This window comes from Otolemur garnettii, unplaced genomic scaffold, assembly GCF_000181295.1.
Source record: "Otolemur garnettii isolate 467f Iridium unplaced genomic scaffold, OtoGar3 scaffold00001, whole genome shotgun sequence".
NCBI classification, from domain to species: domain Eukaryota; kingdom Metazoa; phylum Chordata; class Mammalia; order Primates; family Galagidae; genus Otolemur; species Otolemur garnettii.
In genome coordinates this window covers 39,936,816-39,955,865 of record NW_003852396.1, presented here as the reverse complement: position 1 = coordinate 39,955,865, position 19,050 = coordinate 39,936,816, and the positions used below count along the sequence as shown (strand labels likewise).

The 19,050-nt window shown below is 41.0% G+C and overlaps 1 protein-coding gene across 1 annotated transcript in view; it reads right to left on the bottom strand.

The window, feature by feature from the left end:
* The window catches only part of CTR9 (CTR9 homolog, Paf1/RNA polymerase II complex component), a 35,869-nt gene extending 25,065 nt beyond the window's left edge, over positions 1-10,804 (bottom strand). Inside the window, exons 1-5 of the mRNA XM_012803629.2 lie at positions 10,314-10,804; positions 8,322-8,420; positions 5,275-5,514; positions 4,382-4,499; positions 3,508-3,597 (exon numbers count right to left, since the gene is read on the bottom strand). Coding sequence (XP_012659083.2) covers positions 3,508-3,597; positions 4,382-4,499; positions 5,275-5,514; positions 8,322-8,420; positions 10,314-10,358 — 592 coding nt within the window. The 5' untranslated portion in view covers positions 10,359-10,804. The remainder of the gene's footprint in view (positions 1-3,507; positions 3,598-4,381; positions 4,500-5,274; positions 5,515-8,321; positions 8,421-10,313) is intronic.
* Positions 10,805-19,050: the final 8,246 nt, after the last annotated feature.

Sequence of the window (19,050 nt, the reverse complement as noted above, 5' to 3'; positions counted from 1 at the left end):
CTGACCACTATTACCACTCTAGTGACAGCCACAATCATCTCTGATCTGCCTGACTCCAAGCCTTCTCCCTGGTCTCCCTACTTCTATACTTGGCCTCTATACCCCTCTAGTCACAACTCAAAAACTCAAATGATCCTTTTAAAGTAAGTCAGATCGTATTAATCCTTTGCATAAAGCCCTCTAATGGCCTCCTCCTATCTGTGTCAGATACATGTTGAAGTCCTCATAATAATCTATGATGCCTGACATGATTAATCCCTGCTTACATCTTTTGAGCCCATTTCTTATTTCTTTTTATTACTATAGCTTTGTACATGTAGTATAATTTGAAATCAGGTAGTGTGAAGCCTCCAGTTTGTTCTTTTTGCTCAAGATTGATTTAGCTATTCATAGTCTTCTGGGGTTTCATACAAACTTTAGGGTGTTTTATGTATTTCTGTGAAGAATGTCATTGGTGGCTTGGCGCCTGTGGCTCAAGTGGCTAAGGTGCCAGCCACATACACCTAAGGTGGCAGGTTCGAATCCAGCCTGGGCCCGCCAAAAACAACAATGATGGCTGCAACCAAAAAATAGCCAGGCACTGTGGCAGGCGCCTGTGGTCCCAGCTACTTGGGAGGCTGAGGCAGGAGACTCGCTTGAGCCCAGGGTTTGGAGGTTGCTGTGAGCTGTGATGCCACAGCACTCTACCCAGGGGGATAGCTTCAGGCTGTGTCTCAAAAAAAAAAAAAAAAGAATGTCATTGGTATTTGATAAAGATTGCATTGAATCCATAGATCGCTATAGGTAGTATTGATATTTTCACAATATTAATTCTTCCAACCCATGAGCATAGGATATCTTTCCATTTTTTGTGTGTGTCCTCTATGCAATTTCTTTCATGAGTGTTTCATATCTTTCCTTGTAGAGATCTTGCACTTCTGAAGTACTTTTGGTAGCTATTATAAATACAATTTCTTTCTTGATATCTTTCTTGGATTGATCACTGTGCAGAAACATTACTGCTATTTTTGTTTTTGTGACACAGTCTGACTCTGTTGCCCAGGCCAGAGTGCCGTGGCATCAGCCTAGCTCACAGCAACCTTAAACTCCACAGTTCAAGCGATCCTCCTACCTCAGCCTCTCAAGTAGCTAGGACTACAGGGCACCTGCCCCAATACCGGCTAACAATGCTGATTATATGTTGATTTTGTATCCTGAAACTTTACTAAATTTTACTGGTTCTAAGAGGATTGTGTTGTAATCTTTTTTTTCCTAAATATAGGAACATGTTGTCTTGGAACAGGGATGATTTGGCTTCTTTCTAATTTAAATATCCTTTCTTTCTTTTTTTTTTTTGGCCAGGGTGGGGTTTGAACCCGTCACCTCTGGCATATGAGGCCAGGGCCTTACTTCTTTGAGCCACAGGCGCTGACCAATGCCCTTTATTTCTTTTTTTTTTTTTTTTTTTAGGGTTTACAAACTGAGCTTTTATTCTTTGTCTGGTTAATATGGTGGCCCTTTATTTCTTTTTCTTGAACTTTCTGACTTTGAACTTCTAGCACTCTGCTGAATAAAAGTGGTGAAAGCAGGCATCCTTGTTTTATTATAGATGTTATTAGAAAGGTTTTATTTTTTCCCCATTCAGTATGATATTAGCTATAGGCTTGTGATGTATGGCTGTTATCAGGTTGAGGAACAAATTCTATATGCAATTTGTTGAGGGTTTTTGTCACATATGGATGTCGAATTTTGTTTATTATCCTTTGAAATAATCACATAGGGTCATCCTTGTTTCTGTTGATGTGATGTATTCCATTTATTAATTTGCATATGTTGAATCATACTTGCACCCCTGGGATGAATCCTGCTTGATCATGGTGAATAATTGTTTTAAAGTGTTGTTGAATTCTCTTCGATAGAATTTTATTGAAGACTTTTGCATGTATGTGTATGTTTAGCAGGGATATTGGCCTTTAGTTTTCTTCTTTTGCTGTGACTTTCTCTGGTTTTAATATCTGGGTAATACAAGAATATTCCTTTTTTTTTGCAGTTTTTGGCTTGAGCTCGCCACCTCCGGTATATGGGGCTGGAGCCCTACTCACTGAGCCACAGGCACTGCCTGCAAGAGTGTTCTTAATACTGCATGACACAGTATGTTCATAATGTTCCAATTCATTCTTGCCACTCCCCCCCTCCATCCTATCTTTCAGCCCATTTCTTACTACTCTTTTCTCTCACTCTCTTCATTCCAGATACACTGTCCTCCTTAGTCTTCCTCAAATTTGTCAGGCACATTCTTTTTTCAGAAACTCTGTACCTTTTCTGTGTTCTTTCTGGGAATAATCTTCTCTCATGTATCTGCATGGCTGTTTTTTAGCTCTTTACTCAAATGTTACCATCTCTGATAAATTTTCTAGTCACCTTTTCTAAGTAATTCCCAATGCATTTCATACTCCTTTCTGCTTTATCCTTCTCCTTACCCTTACCCATATCTTACACAGTATTTATTTTACTCATTTATCTTCCCCACTGGAAAATGAATTCCATAAGGGCAGGAACTTTTGTCTCTTTGGTTCTTACTGCATTCTCAGGACTTATAGCAGTGCCTGGTACACTGTTGTTACTCAATAAAATTTGCCAAATGAATGACATTTGGGGAAAAAAACAGTACAAAGAAAAAGATTATTACATGATCCACTATCTAGCTTTTGAAACAAACACAAAACTAAAAAAAAACAAAAAAAAAAACCAAAACTCAACTTTGCCATTTTTTTTTTTTTTTTTTGAGACAGAGCCTCAAGCTATCCCCCTGGACAGAGTGCTATGGCATCACAGCTCACAGCAACCTCTAGCTCCTGGGCTCAAGCGAGTCTCCTGCCTCAGCCTCCCAAGTAGCTGGGACACAGGCGCCGGCCACAACGCCTGGCTATTTTTTGGTTGCAGCTGTCATTGTTGTTTGGCGGCCCGGGCTGGATTCGAACCCACCACCTTAGGTATATGTGGCTGGCGCCTCAGCCACTTGAGCCACAGGCACCAAGTCAACTTTGCCATTTCAATGATTTAATGGTTACCATTTCACAACTAACTTCTTTTTTTTTTTTAATTGAATGGTAACTATGTACATTAATGCACTTCTGGGGTACAGTGTGGGGTTTTCACACACAATCCGAAACACTTCCATCAAACTGGTTAACATAGCCTTTGTGTCATTTTCTTAGTTATTATTTTAAAACGTTCACATTCTGCTCTTAGAAAGATTCACTTGTACCCTTGTAAGATAAACCTCAGAAGTGATCCCTCCAATCCCCCTCCCTCCACCCATTCCGCCCTCCCCTCCCCCTCCTCGTATTCTTAGGCTGTTATTAGGTTATAGCTTTCATATAAAAGGTATAAATTAGTTTCATAATAGGGGTGTGTACATTGGATACTTTTTCTTCCATTACAACTAACTTCATAAGCAACTAGCAAACCCTCAATGTTTTAGATGGGCCATACACGGCTTAGACTAAAATAATGTTTTTCTCTTACCTGGACATCCAGGGTTAGTACGCAATGCTTTCTTATAGTACGCAAGAGCTCCTCTGTAATCTTTTTTGTTGAATGAAATGCAAGCTTTACCTGTAACAATTGTAAAAAACAAAGGCACAGTGTCTGATTAAAGAGCACAGGTCTATTCTACTTTGTACTAACTCTACACACAGCTCTCAGTAAGAAATACTTGAAAATAGTGAACATAAATTTCATATTAAAAATTTGTTTCTCATAAAGGTATACTAATTCATGTCTAAAAATAGAAAATCTGGTGGCGCCTATAGTTCAGCGAGTAGGGTACCGGCCACATACACCCAGGCTGGCAGGTTTGAACTCAGCCTGGGCCAGCTAAACAACAGCTGCAACAAAAAATAGCTGGACGCTGTGGAGGGCACTTGTAGTCCCAGCTACTTGGGAGGCTGAAGGAAGACAATTGCTTATGCCCAAGAGTTGGAGATTGCTGTGAGCTGTGATACTACAGCACTCTACCAAGGGCAACATAGTGAGACTGTCTCAAAAAAAAACAGAAAAATAGAAAATCCTTTCTTTTTAAAAGATTTTTCTTTTTGAGATAGAGTTGCTCAGCTGGAGTACAGTGGCATGATCATAACTCCCTGCAACCTTGAACTGCTGGCCTCCGGCCTTGGCATCCCAAAGAAAATCTTGTCTTTATGTTAACATGTTATAAAGTAATAACTGCAAGAACTTGAAGTTGTCTAACTAGAGACTGTTAATTCACTCTTCAGAGTGAATAATAAATTATTTGTAACTAGTATGCATTTTATCAAGCAGAGTTACTTGGGAGCCGTTACAAAGGGATATATTCTAGTTATGTGGTGGGGAAAAAACAGATTCCTAAGAGATCACTTACCAAGAAGGGCTGGAATATTATTTGGAGACTGGTTGAGTACAAAATGAAACTGTGCATCAGCTTGATCCATTTTGTCACCTTCAAGTAGGCAGAAGCAGGCTCTTCCCAACAAATGGTTCTGAAATGTAATGTATCGTCTTAGATTTTACCCCCAATTGACTATGTCTACCTAACACTAAAATAAAACCCATACAGGAAGGAGGCAGAGCATAATGCAAATTCCTTTATCAACATAGTATGTTTAAACCACCAATAAGCAATTCTTAATTACAAAATGAGAAATTATCCTGAAACACAAGTTTCCTGTACCAGTAACAATAACAAAAGGAAAAGATCAAATTCCTTAAAATATTCCTAAAATTCACCTAAAGATGTTGGAATTACTAACTAAATGTATGGGTAAGTTTTATAAACTAAATTATCCCACATTACTTTGATAGTACAAGGACAAAAAAAATTCCAGTTTTACTGAGGGACCCTTCTTCTTGTAGACTTTAATCAACCATATTATTATTTTGAAACAGAGTTTTACTATGTTGCCCTCGGTAGAGTGCTGTGGTGTCACAGCTCACAGCAACCTCAAACTCTTGGGCTTAATCAATTCTCTTGCCTCAGTCTCCCAAGTAGCTGGGACTTCAAGTGCCCACCACAACTTCTGGCTATTTTTTTTTTTTTGTAGTTGTCATTGTTTTTTGGCAGGCCCAGCTGGGTTTGAACCCACTATTCCTGGTTTATGTGGCCAGTGCCTTAACCACTTAGCCATAGACACTGAACCTAAGCAACCATATTATTAAAAAAAAAAATCCTTTCAAAAAGTCTGCCTATCACACACATTTTGCTTTCATGTGGTATTTTCTTTCCCCATTCATAAACTGAAATTTGACTTATTTTACCTGATCATACATAATAATTTTATCAGCCATTGTATACAACAAGGTGGCTTGTGTGATAAGATCCTTCTTATTGTCCTTATTCTTTTCTTTCCGAGCCTGTTGTACATAATAGGCCGCCAATGTATCCAAGCAGGTCATCTGGTCTTTTTCATGGTCTCTATAGTCCAAATTGCCATCTATACGTGCTGCTTCTAACAATTTTACAAACTCTTCTGTTTTTCCTTGCTTATAGTATTCCAGCTGTAAGATAAAAGAGCAAATCAGAATCACTAAAGCATATGTCCATATAATAAGTTGTTTGCAAATATTTAAGCTTTATTTGTAATAGCAAAAAACTAGAAATGATTCAAATGTTGAATAACAGGTGAATGGATAAACAAGTTACGGTATATCCATATAATGGATATGTGTACTACTTTACAATAAAAGGGAATGAACTATGGATACATGCTACAACATGGATAAATCTCAAAATAATTAAGCTGAATAAAAGAAACCAGATCAAAAAACAGTATGTATGGTGGATTCCATACACACTGTTGGAATGTATGTACTGTTGCAGAAAATGCAAACCTACCTTTAGTGGCAAAAAGCAAGTAAGTATTATAGTTGCCTGGAACAGAAGGGGTGAGGGAGGAAAAGGAAATGGAGGAAACTTTTGAGGGTGATGAATAGTCACTAATCTTGATTGTGGTGATGGTTTCATAGGTGCATACATACTAAGTATGACAAATCTTATCAAATGGTACACTTCAAACATATGCAATTTATTTTAGATCCACTACAATTTTATTTTATTTTTTATTTTTGAGATAGAGCCTCAAGCTATCCCCCTGGGTAGAGTGCTGTGGCTTCACAGCTCACAGCAACCTCCAACTCCTGGGCTCAAGCGAGTCTCTTGCCTCAGCCTCCCAAGTAGCTGGGACCACAGGTGCCCGCCACAACACCCGGCTATTTTTGGGTTGCAGCCGTCATTGTTGTTTGGCGGGCCCGGGCTGGATTCGAACCTGCCACCTTAGGTGTATGCGGCTGGCACCTTAGCCACTTGAGCGACAGGCGCCGAGCTTCCACTACAATTTTAAAAAGCTGTTAAAAAAAAAACCCTAGAATAAAAAAAAACATCCCTGGAATCATAAACTATGTTTCCACTCTGTTTCTTATCTAGCAATAGTTGATTTCAAACTAAAATTTTCAAATAAACAGAGCCTAAGAGAGAAAGCAATAATGAAAGGTATACAGGCAGTCTCCAGGTTATGAATAAGATAGATTCTGTAAGTTTGTTCTTAAGTTGAATTCCTATGTGAGCTGGAATAGGTATATTTACCTATTATCTGTAATAGCCACTGTTTCTAAGTCACATGTCAGATCTTTGTAACTCAGGACTTACTACTGTAATAGCTTCCATCCATAAGTGTGTGTGAGTTGTACGTAAGTCAAATATTTGTAACTCAGGGACTGCCTGTAAAGAACTCTAAACAGAAAACTTGGGTTCTGGTTCTAGATCTAGCAAAAATTGCCTGTGACTTTGGGCTTACCGACAACTTTCCTGGGCATCTGGTTTATTTATAAGTAATAAAAGGAATATCCATCATTTACTAACAACTACGGGTCACATACCAGGCTAGAAACTTCACCTAAATTTTCTCTAATCTCTATAACCACCCTATGAAGTATGTACTAACATCCTCATATTTTAGATGAAATAAGATCAGAAATTAGATCATTTGTGTAAGGTCACTTATGCAATTAGCAGCCAAATTAGGATTTGAACAAAGGCCTAACTCCAAAGCCTAAACTCTTTTTCCTATAAACCTATCTCACACAATGTTTCATCAATTTATTCTACCACAGTTGCTCTGGTAATCCTTCATTATTACAATTTTTATGCAAATGCATGAAAACATAAGGAAGGGGTATATACTAACATAAACAAACCAAAGTTACTTTTTTCGAGACAGAGTCTATGTTGTCCTCGGTAGAGTGCCGTGGCATCACAGTTCACAACAACCTCCAACTCTTGGGCGTAAGCAATTCTCTTGCCTCAGCTTCCCAAGTAGCTGAGACTATAGGCACCCACCACAATACCTGGCTATTTTTTTTGTTGCAGTTGTCATTGTTGTTTAGCTGTACCAGGCTGGGTTTGAACCCACCAGTCTCAGTGTATATACCATAACCACTGCACTACAGGCTTGAGTCCAAAGTTACCTTCTTGTTTTGAAAAATAATGGGACAAAGATTATTGGCTTGGTCTCTGTGGAATAAGAAAATCTGGCACTTCAAGTAAGAAGGCACTGCTTATCGTGAAAGTATCTCCCTATAAATCCACGTCCAAAGGGAAGAAACCTAGGGCAGATTTGTGCACTCAATAGAAGCCCAATCCCAGACCTACTTCTCTGACCCTTTAAGATAATACTAGGAGCCTCCTATGTATCTTTACCTGTGGCACACCTTCTTAGGAGCTATGATTATAGTATTTATATTATCTATAAAAAGGAAACATCCGTATACAACTGATGCTTGGCGGGCGGTAAAGGGTATAGAATTTTAGGCTTGCTGATTGGATTTTAATGAGAATCTCTAGTAATGTTCATATTACAGAAGAGACCAAACAAGACAAAAAAACATAAGCCTGAGGAAGATTGTTGAAAGGAGCTTAGGTGGGTTTGCCTGAAATCTAATCACTTTCTGGAGCATTTTAAGGGAAATATTTTGCTGTTTTGGTTAACAATGTGAAGTAGCAAGGTTTATATCATAGCACTTTGTTTTCTCTCAGCCCATCTATTAACTATAAGCCAGACTTTACTGAATAATCACTAAATACCACACAATCAAATATTCAATATAGAGTACTATTTTACTTAAAAGAATTTTTGCCTTTACCCACGTACACTAATTTACTAGTATAGTAGCGCATCATTTAGGAAACTGTCCTATGGGGTATGCTTTATTTATCACGTACCCAAGTTAGCTATATCTGAAAATAGAAACCACATACAGGTATTTTCCTAGTCAACAAGTAAAAAAATACTTGCTACATAAATACTGACCGCCAAAGCAATCCATATATGCAGTTGTGTGTGTTCTTGCTTCAGAATACTGATAACTTCGTCCCCCTCCGGTAACTGATCGAAGTCAAGTTCAATGACCTAAAACACAAAATGTACATTTAACTCTCACTTCTTTCTAAAATTCATATTTCTTCTTTAACTGGTATTTTTCTTTCTTTCTTTTTTTTTTTTTGTAGAGACAGAGTCTCACTTTATTGCCCTCAGTAGAGTGCTGTGGTGCCACACAGCTCATAGCAACCTCCAACTCCTGGGCTTAGGCAATTCTCTTGCCTCTGCCTCCCAAGTAACTGGGATTACAGACACCTGCCACAAAGCCCAGCTATTTTGTTGTTGTTGTTGCAGTTTGGCCAGGGCCGGGTTCAAACCCGCCACCCTCAGTATATGGGGCCAGTGCCCTACCCACTGAATCACAGGAGCCGCCCTTTAACTGGTATTTTTCTTGACTATCCATCAATGTGCATATACATAGAGCATGTGTTTACTTTCATTAGGGCTGAACTAGTAAATGGTTTTTTTTTTTGTTTTTTTTTTGAGACAGAGCCTCAAGCTGTCACCCTGGGTAGAGTGTCATGGTGTCATAGCTAACAGCAACCTCCAACTCCTGGGCTTAGGCGATTCTCTTGCCTCAGCATCCCAAGTAGCTGGGACTACAGGCGCCCGCCACAATGCCCAGCTATTTTTTGGCTGTAGTTGTCATTGTTGTTTGGCAGGCCCGGGCTAGATTTGAACCCGTCAGCTTTGGTGTATGTGGCTGGCACCTTAGCCGCTTGAGCTAAAGGCACTGAGCCAAGTAAATGTTAATATTTAAGGAGCACATGATAAACAGATTATACTATAATATTAATGTAAAAGCATAGAGAACCAGGGGCAGTGCCTGGGGCTCAAAGGAGTAGGGCGCCGATCCCATATGCCGGAGGTGGTGGGTTCAAACCCAGCCCCGGCCAAAAAAAAAAAGCATAGAGAACCAAACAAACCCTACTAGTTGTCCCCAAATCACTAGAACTATAATATGCTACAAATGTTCTGCTTACTCAAAAATAATAAACCAAACTCTGCTTAACATACATTCCAAGTAAAGTGCAGATAAGCACCCTGGACACTTTGATGCCATAGGTCTGACTCCTTGAGAAGCTAGACTGTAGAGGTCATGCAAAGTTGAATGGCACTGTACACATTAATCATGGAGGCAGAATTTGCGTGTCACAGACTCTCCTCAATGTGGGCAAAAAAATAATAATAGGAAAATGTTGGGGAATTAGAGGTAAAAGCTACACAACTTTGCAAATATATTAACTAACGCATTTTATGGTAAGTGAATTATATTTCAATACTGGGTCTCAAACAACTAGAAAACAACACAAAAATAAGAGTATGAAATATCCAAGAACATCAAAGCTGAGAGCTTTACTCAGAAAAACCACAGACCATCCAAGAATGAGGCAAAGGAGAGGAGGATCAATTCGAGAAGCACACAGCAGCGGCTAAACCTTGGGCTCCCTTTCCCGCTGACGGAGTCTTGCCTAGAGAACAGTTGTGCCCTGACAGACTCGAGTTTCTATGGGAGAAGAGGAGACGCTCCTCCCTAAATACTGCCAGGGAAAGACACTGAGTTTGGGCAGGACATAGACCACGGTGACATCGGGCGCCCACCTCCGTCATCTGCGAGGTGCTTCACACCCCTGCTTCCGTGTATTAGGAAAAGAGCAGAGCACTGTCAAACACGAACAGGTTGGAAAGGAACTTTCAAGAACTCCTCGGAGTGGCCCCGAGGCTGCAGGGACGCGGTTGTTCCCAGCTCGGGGGGACACAGGGGCTGGGGAAGGAGGTGATCAGAGCTTGGCCGAGGATTTCTATCTCGGCTCCTGGGGCGCAAAGGTGCCCTGGCTTCAGAAACCAAGTCGAGCGAAGTCAGCGAGGGGGAGCGGGTTACCCAAGTTCACCGCCCCCACCCCCTCCATAGTCGACACCTACCTCGTCAGTGTCCCGGAGGGGAATCTCAATGGAGCCCCGCGACATGATGGGACCAGAAGGCGAGCAGGCGTCTACCCCGCCGCTCCACAGCCGCTAGTCTTCGCTTCTGGCTGGTCCGGAGGGGAGGGACGGCTCGGGCTCTGGCCGTGACTGCCGCCCCGCGGCGCCGCCTGAGCTCAGGGTTCTCTTTCCCGTCAGCCGCTTAAACAACGAGCAGCGGACGGCGCCCGGCCACTTCCGGAGGCCCCGCCCCTTGCCCCGGAAGCACTCATCCGCGGGGGTGTGACCGACGTCTGTGCAGCTTTTGGCTCTGGTGTTTCCCTCTTTGGGAGGGTGGTTTGGTTGGCTTGTCGGCTGCAGGTGACCGGAGAGCCTACAGGACCTCCAGGAACATATGGCTTCCGAGTCAGAGACCAAGGCTGGCGCGAGCCTGAATAAAAATATAGAAGGTGGAAGGAACCGCTCGGTCCTGCAATGGGCGGGACCTCTGATGACGCTGCCCTCAGTGGGAAGGGTCTGGCCAATTTTGTTTTCTTCTCAATATTGATAACGATATTCGATTATTTATTCCACACCACAATCATAACTTCATCTTTTGACCCCTGCTCTGTTCCTGTGCACCTTTATGACTCGTGTAAACAAACTTTTACAGTGAATTCTGCCATCGTGATAATTCATGTTAACTTTTCTTTTTTTTTCTTTTTCTTTTTTTTGAGACAGAGCCTCAAGCTGTCACCCTGGGTAGAGTGCCATGGCATCACGCTCACAGCAACCTCCAACTCCTGGGCTCAAGCGAGTCTCCTGCCTCTGCCTCCCAAGTAGCTGGGACCACAGGCGCCCGCCACAACGTCTGGCCATTTTTTGGTTGCAGCCGTCATTGTTGTTTGGCGGGCCCGGGCTGGGGATTCGAACCCGCCACCTTAGGTGTATGTGGCTGGCGCCTTAGCCGCTTGAGCCACAGGTGCCGAGCCCATGTTAACTTTTCTATATTAATAATTCTTTGAAGCATATAAGAATATCTGTTAGATTTGTGATTTTGATAAAATTGTGGAAGAATTTGATTAAACTTGTAATAGTAAGTGTTTTGATTAAGTTATATAATTTTATTAAATAAATTTTAGTAAATGATTTTGTTAAATTGTAAAAGAACATGATTAGTTTGTGATCAGTTTTGACTAAATCAAAGAAGGATCAGATTAAGTAAATTTACAGCAGTGTCAGTTTTACCTCTCAAGTGTTTCCCACATGCATCCTCTATTCTTTGTCTCTATCACTTCCATTCTAGCCCAAACCATTATTAATCACTTACCTGGATTACTATAGTAGCTACCTATTTTATCCAACACTTATCTATTCTGGCCCTAAACTCCAGTCTAGCCTCAGCCATTTTTCACATTTAAAAAATACATATCAAATATTTGGTGTTTGTCTTTCCTCCCACCTCTCTTAAACCCTTTAAGCAGAAGTTTTTGTTAAATTTATGTTTTCATTTATTGGTTGAATAATTATTTCAATGTTTATGCAATATATGTAATTAAAAATTTTCTAGTACCCAGGCAGTGTCTGTGGCTCAAAGGAGTAGGGCGCAGGCCTCATATGCCAGAGGTGGCGGGTTCAAACCCAGCCCTAGCCAAAAACTGCCAAAAAAAATTTTTTTCTAGTTAGCCTCATTAAAAAACATTAGATTAATTTTATTTTAACTCAATATGTTCAAAATATCACTTCAACATGTAATCAATATAAAAATTGAGATAATTTAGAAATTATCTTTGGAAATCCAGCATGCATTTTACACACATATATGCTATATATATATATATATATATATATACATATATACTTATCTCAAGCATTTAATTTTAGCTATAAATATCTGATCTATATTTAGATTTCATAAAATTGCTGTTGAAAAACTAGGTTCACATACTTTAGTTTTTCCAAAATTTAAATTAATTAAAGCTAAATAAAATTTAAAATTAAATCCCTCCGTTGGATTAGGCATATTTCAAGTGCTTGATAGCCATTAATATAGTTAGTGAATACTGTATTAGGCAGCATAGCACACTATTCTAAGAAATATTGTTTAATACATTTTAAGGTTTATAAAGTGAGCATGAAATAAAAATATACATAGTAGTGATCATTATTTTTTTTTTTTTTTTTTTTTGAGACAGAGCCTCAAGCTGTCCCCCTGGGTAGAGTGCCGTGGCATTACAGCTCACGGCAACCTCCAACTCCCGGGCTCAAGCGAGTCTCCTGCCTCCGCCTCCCAAGTAGCTGGGACCACAGGCGCCCGCCACAACGCCCGGCTATTTTTTGGTTGCAGCCGTCATTGTTGTTTTGGCGGTTCCAGGCTGGGGATTCGAACCCGCCACCTTAGGTGTACGTGGCTGGCGCCTTAGCCGGTTGAGCTATAGGCGCCGAGCCGTGATCATTATTTTTAATGCCCAAAGCCTCCCTGGCATTAAAAACCCTATTGATATATTTGGTCTTTCAGTTACTGGCTTCCAAAAGGAATCATAGCTGATAATGCAGAACACCATGATTGAATAGCAGGGGCATTCAAATGAGATGAGAATTTGAAGGAAATAACATTTCAGTTGCAACTTGGGAAAATGAGTAAGATTTGGCTGGGTAACGGCTGTAGAGGGGTATGTACCAGACAGAGTGGGTAGCATTCCGGGAAGAACTTTGTGGACCTCAAAGAAGGCTATGTGGCTGAACAGAAAATGGGAGAGTGGCATGAGTTGAAGTTCTGGATATAAGACATACCCATATCATGCTGGGCTTTATTCATGTAAAGCAAAACTGACATCCTGCTTCCAAAACGAGTAAGTGTACATACTACATGTCAAAGTTAGGAGAAACAAAACATGCGCTCTGAAATAACTGTAAACGAACAACATCATGCTGCAAAGTGAATGAAACCTTCAGCACTTCCCATAAGTTACTGACTCTGACAAAAGCAATTTAATTATTGACTTTAGTAATGCTGAAATCTGAGGATATACAATAATGTAGGGCATATGGAAATTGTATAAGAATATGCTTTTGAAAGAAAGCATAATCTCTGAGGATTTCTTTGACAGGATATGTTAAGGATTTGGTGTTTTAGGTGCAGTACAACCGATAAGATTTAAGTGATGTGTATGTGTCCGACGGAGAGAGAGTAAAAGAGAATTGATTTTGTGACTTTAAAGGATTGTTCTGTCTGCACTGCAGAAAATGGATTGGAAAGTGTTTGAGAAGAATGGGGAGACCACTTAGGAAACTGCCATCCAAGTGACGGATGTTAAATAGCTAGAGATGGGTTTAGGATAGTGGAGGTGAAGAGAAGTGGATGGACTTGGGATTATCTATCAATTTTTCTACCATCTGTTGACATCTTAATCACCAGGACTTACCAATGTACTGGATAGTGGGGTCACTGAAAAAGTAGTATCAAAAAGGACTTCCAGGTTCTGGCATGAACAACGGTCATTTCCTAAAATAGGAGAGATTAGTGGGGAACCATATTTGGGCAAAGGAAGACCACTAGTTGGGTTCCAAATGGTTCCAAACGTGTTGCTTGAACTATCTCTTAGATGATCAAATACGGATATCACATAGTTAGATGTACAGATCTGGAGCTCAGAAGCCAGTTTCTGAACTGGAGAAGTAAGACTGAGAGCCACCAATATGCGGATAAAATGTAAAACTATGGTATTAGATGAGTTAATCTACAGAGAGAATGGAGAGTAACAAGGAAGGGCCTAGAACCAGTCTCTGAGGAAATCTAGCATACAGAGGGCTTAAAGAGGAAGAGGGTCTGCAAGGGATCAGAGAGGACAATAGAAAATCACCTACCACAGGCCTGGCCATAATTGGGACTTAAACTGAAACTCTTCACACAGGTTGCTCCAGGCAGCTTTTAGTTTTTCCATAATTGTAGCAGACACTGATTAAATTTGATGTTTAAAGCTGTAGAACCAGTTTTGGAGTGATTTGAAAGATTTTATTTCAGCTAGCATGATTGTGCAATGTCTGTTCACAAAATGCCACATTCTACTTTGAGTGCACCAGATCAAGGTAAAGCTATTAGTCTATTTAGTCATTGTGGGTTTTGTTGAGTAGATATCCAAAATAGGTTGCTAAGATTCTCAGTTTGATGTTACTGATACTGTGGTTGGTTGTAGTGTTGGCAAATATATACATTTAGCCAGTGGGAAGAGTGATGTATTTTATGTTTATAAAACATACTATTTTTTAAAAAGGAATAAAAAATATTTGATTTTTCAGAAAGAAAATTTGAAATCTTAAATTAGAGATCTTTTGGACAGGTACAATAGCTTGTGCCTTTTATCCCACTCAGCACTTTGGAGACTGAGCTAGGAGGATCAGTTGTGGGCAGGAGTTTGAGACCAGCTTGAGCAACATAATGAGACCCTAGCTCTACAAAAAATAGAGGAACATGGTGGCATGCACCTGTATTCCCAGCTACTCAGGTGGCTTAGGCTGGAGGATAGCTCAAGCCAGGAGTGAGCCATGATGGTGCCACTGCATTGCAGTGGTTGACAGATCAAGACCCTGTCTCAAAAAAAAAAAAAAAAAAATCTTGTGTAGTGGCATCCATAGCTCAGTAGGGAGGGTGCTGGCCACACACCCAGGCTGGCAGGTTCAAATCTGGCCTAGACTAGCTAAACAACAATGACAACTGCCACAACAGCAAAAGTAGGGCATTGTGGCTGGTGCCTGTAGTCCCAGCTACTTGGGAGGCTAAGGCAAGAGAGTCGCTTAACCCTAAAAGTTTGAGGTTGCTATGAGCTGTGATGCCATGGTATTCTACCAAGGGTGACATAATGAGTCTCAAAAAAAAAAAAAAAGTATCTTGTAAATAGCAGGAGGAAAATGGAAGTGTTTTAAGTAGTTCATGTAAATTATTAAGAAAGAATAAGAAACTGTAATAGTTTGCTAGGCCTCCCATGAACAAAGTACCACAGACTGAGTGATTTAATACAAATGTATTTTCTCCCAGTTCTGGAGACTGGATGTTTGGAGATCAGGCTGTTGGCAGGCTGGTTTCTCCTGAGGTGACGCTTCTTTCCATGGTTCATATAGGGCAATCTTCTCCGTGTCCTCCCTTGGTATACATCTAAATCCTAAACTCCTCTTCTTATAAGTTCATAGGTCATTTTGGATTAGGGCTCACCCTAATTACCTACTTTTAATTTAATTATTTAAAGATTCTATCTTTAAAACAGTCCCATTTGGAGCCACGAGGGTAAGAACTTCCACATGTGAATTTCGAGGGGGAGGACACAGTGCAGCACAAAGCAGCAGCCCACAGACAGAATAGGACAAATCTCTGCTGGTGAATTTTTAGATTTTTATTTATTTATTTATTTTTATTTTTCATTTTTTGCAGTTTTTGGCCGGGGCTGGGTTTGAACTCGCCACCTCCAGCGCCCTACTCCTTTGAGCCACAGGCACCGCCCTTTATTTATTTTTTTTTTAGAAACAGAGTCTTACTTTGTCACCCTCAGTAGCGTTCTGTGGCATCACAGCTTACAGCAACCTCCAGCTCTTGGGCTTAGGCGATTCTCTTGCCTCAGCCTCCTGAGTAGCTGGGACCACAGGTGCCGGCCACAATGCCCAGCTATTTTTTTGTTGCAGTTTGGCCGGGGCCGGGTTTGAACCTGCCACCCTTGGTATATGGGGCTGGCGCCCTACTCGCTGAGCCACAGGCGCCGCGATGCAGGTGAATTTTTAAATGCATTTTCCCCCATCCATTCCTAAAATAAAGGAAGGCCTGTTTCGTAAATATTGGGATATATGAAAGTTAAGCAAAAATTTTAGGGGGGGAATTTATCATTACATTTATCTGGGCAGTAGACTTCGAATAATCTGTGCCATAGTTTCCTCTGGGTTTTCAATACGCATTCTTCTCTAAAACATGACTTTAATTTCAGGGATTTGAAATGACATAAACATTTCCTTAGTTAAGAACTGGGAATAGGCTCAGCGCCTGTGGCTCAAGCGGCTAAGGCGCCAGCCACATACACCTAAGGTGGCGGGTTCGAATCCCCAGCCTGGGCCCGCCAAACAACAATGATGGCTGCAACCAAAAAATGTCCAGGCGTTGTGGCGGGCGCCTATAGTCCCAGCTACTTGGGAGGCTGAGGCAGGAGACTCGCTTGAGCCCAGGAGTTGGAGGTTGCTGTGAGCGTGATGCCATGGCACTCTACCCAGGGGGATAGCTTGAGGCTCTGTCCAAAAAAAAAAAAAAAAAAGAACTGGGAATAAAGGTTAACATACCTAATTTGACTATCAGTAAAAAATTATGATAGGAATGTTAGTTCAAGCAGATTAGATAACCAGAAAACCCTCCTGCTAAAAACACCTTAAATATTCTCAAATGCATAGTTGAGCCATCTAATAATCCAAAGAGTGGGTATTTAAACCCATGCTAAGACTACTGAGCTAGCAGTGGCTGATAGCAAGATGTTGTGTTCCATATTCCAGGCACTTGTGTTTCAGTGCTCAAGCAGAGACAGAATTAGAGGCTTTGGAACCATTAAAAGACAATGTCCTGGGCGGCACCTGTGGCTCAGTGAGTAGGGCGCAGGCCCCATATACCAAGGGCTGAGGCAAGAGAATCACCTAAGTCCAAGAGCTGGAGATTGCTGTGAGCTGTGACATCACAGCACTCTACTGGGGGCGACAAAGTGAGACTCTGTCTCTAAAAAAAAAAGACAATGTCCTAAGTAAAAGGGGGACTAAAAAAGACCTCATTGAGACAGATGACAGTTTGACCTCTGAGTATAGAAGTTACAAATGGTGCGGTGGGAGAGTCTTCCCTGAGACTTGTAACCACACTTGTATGTCTTAGGTTTGGTTGTTTGGCATTAAGTGCTTGGTTTGGGAATCCCCCAGCCGAGAGATTAGCATGGACATTACCCCTCGGTGTGTGGTATCCTTAGGATGCCAGGGCAAGTTACTTAACCTTTTGATTGACCCTTACTCCCCTAGTAGTAATTAAATAATACCATAGTAACTAACAGGCATTGAATGTTTACTCGTGTCAGAACTTTACATACAGAACTCATTTAATCTTCAGAACAACCCTATGACATGGGCACAGTCATAGGTGCACAGTCAATGATGCGGGGCAACAGGGGTGGAGGTGAGGTTGGTGGTGTATCTACCTTTTAGGATTGGTGTGAAATGTGTTGGGTGAATGCTTGTGTGTCTCTGCTTTGAAAGCTGCTGCCATCTACTCATCCCTTAGGGTTTTTTCATTCCAAGTGGAACACAAACTCTCGAACTTTTTTTTCTCTTCCTCTTTCTTATCCCCCACGACAAGAAGCACAAGATCCCACCTCCTCTTGTTTTAAGGATTTTATTATTAATCCTTATTGAAGGAATGAGGGTAAGAAGATAGACCTTGAGAGATGGACCTTGAAAGCTGGGTAGGTTTTCAATGGGCAGAATTGGAGGAAGGATGCTTCATTCAGAGAGAACATCATGGGCAAAATCTTTATGAGAATAATACATTTTAAGGCCTGTAACAGAAGAACACATCACATATCACAGCATTTAAAACTTACCAAGTCTTGGGCGGCGCCTAAACATTGGTAAAGATAATGTGATATATATATACTGTTCTTCCAAGTTGGATATAATTCATGCCAACCTATTCTGGAGACAAAAATAAAAAATACAAAGAAGAGAAATCCTTGCATTAATGGAAAGATGATAACAAGGAAAGCTTCCTGGAGGAAATGGAATTCATAGTTATTTGTCAAAGAACTGGTAAGTTTTTCTCTCCTCGACCTGCCATGGGAATTGGTAAGTTTTTTTTTTTTTTTGTAGCACAGAGTCTCACTTTATCGCCCTTGGTAGAGTGCCGTGGCGTCACACAGCTCACAACCACTTCCAGCTCTTAGGCTTAGGTGATTCTCCTGCCTCAGCCTCCCGAGTAGCTGGGACTACAGGTGCCCACCCACAATGCCCGGCTATTTTTTTGTTGCAGTTTGGCTGGGGTCAGGTTTGAACCTGCCACCCTGGGTATATGGGGCCAGTGCCCTACTCACTGAGCCACAGGCGCCACCCTTAAGTAAATATTTTGAAGGTATTTTCAAGGCCTTGGAAAGGGAAGATTGTTCTTCGTCTTCATTCCTAAAAGTCATAAGCATTTCAAATTCAAGAAAAGAGGGGGAAAAAATTTAAAAAAAAAGAAAAGAGGGGTTTTTCTGAGTGAATTATCTTAGTTTTTGTTTGTTGAAAGATCTTTGTTTCTAAAATGAGTTTAGAACTGTTTAAAAATATTTTTTCCTGATTCTTTGTACTGGGACTTGTTAGGGCAGAGAAAAGACTGATGAGTACTCTAGGGGGAATTCTTTTTACTTACCCCTGGGGTGATTTTTTCTTTTTTTTTTTTTAGAGACAGAGTCTCACTACATCACCTTTGGTAGAGTGCTATAGTGTCACAGCTCACAGCAATCTCCAGCTCTTGGGCTTAGGCGATTCTCTTGCCTCAGCCTTCCGAGTAGCTGGGACTACAGGCACTCACCCGCGATGCCTGGCTATTTTTTTGTTGTTGTTGCAGTTTGGCTGAGGCAGGGTTTGGACCTGCCTACCTTCGGTATATTGGGCCAGGGCTCTACTCACTGAGCCACAGGCGCTGCCCACCCCTGGGATGATTTTATGCCTAAAAAGTATGTTATATCAATTTAAGAAATTCTTTTCCAACTATCCT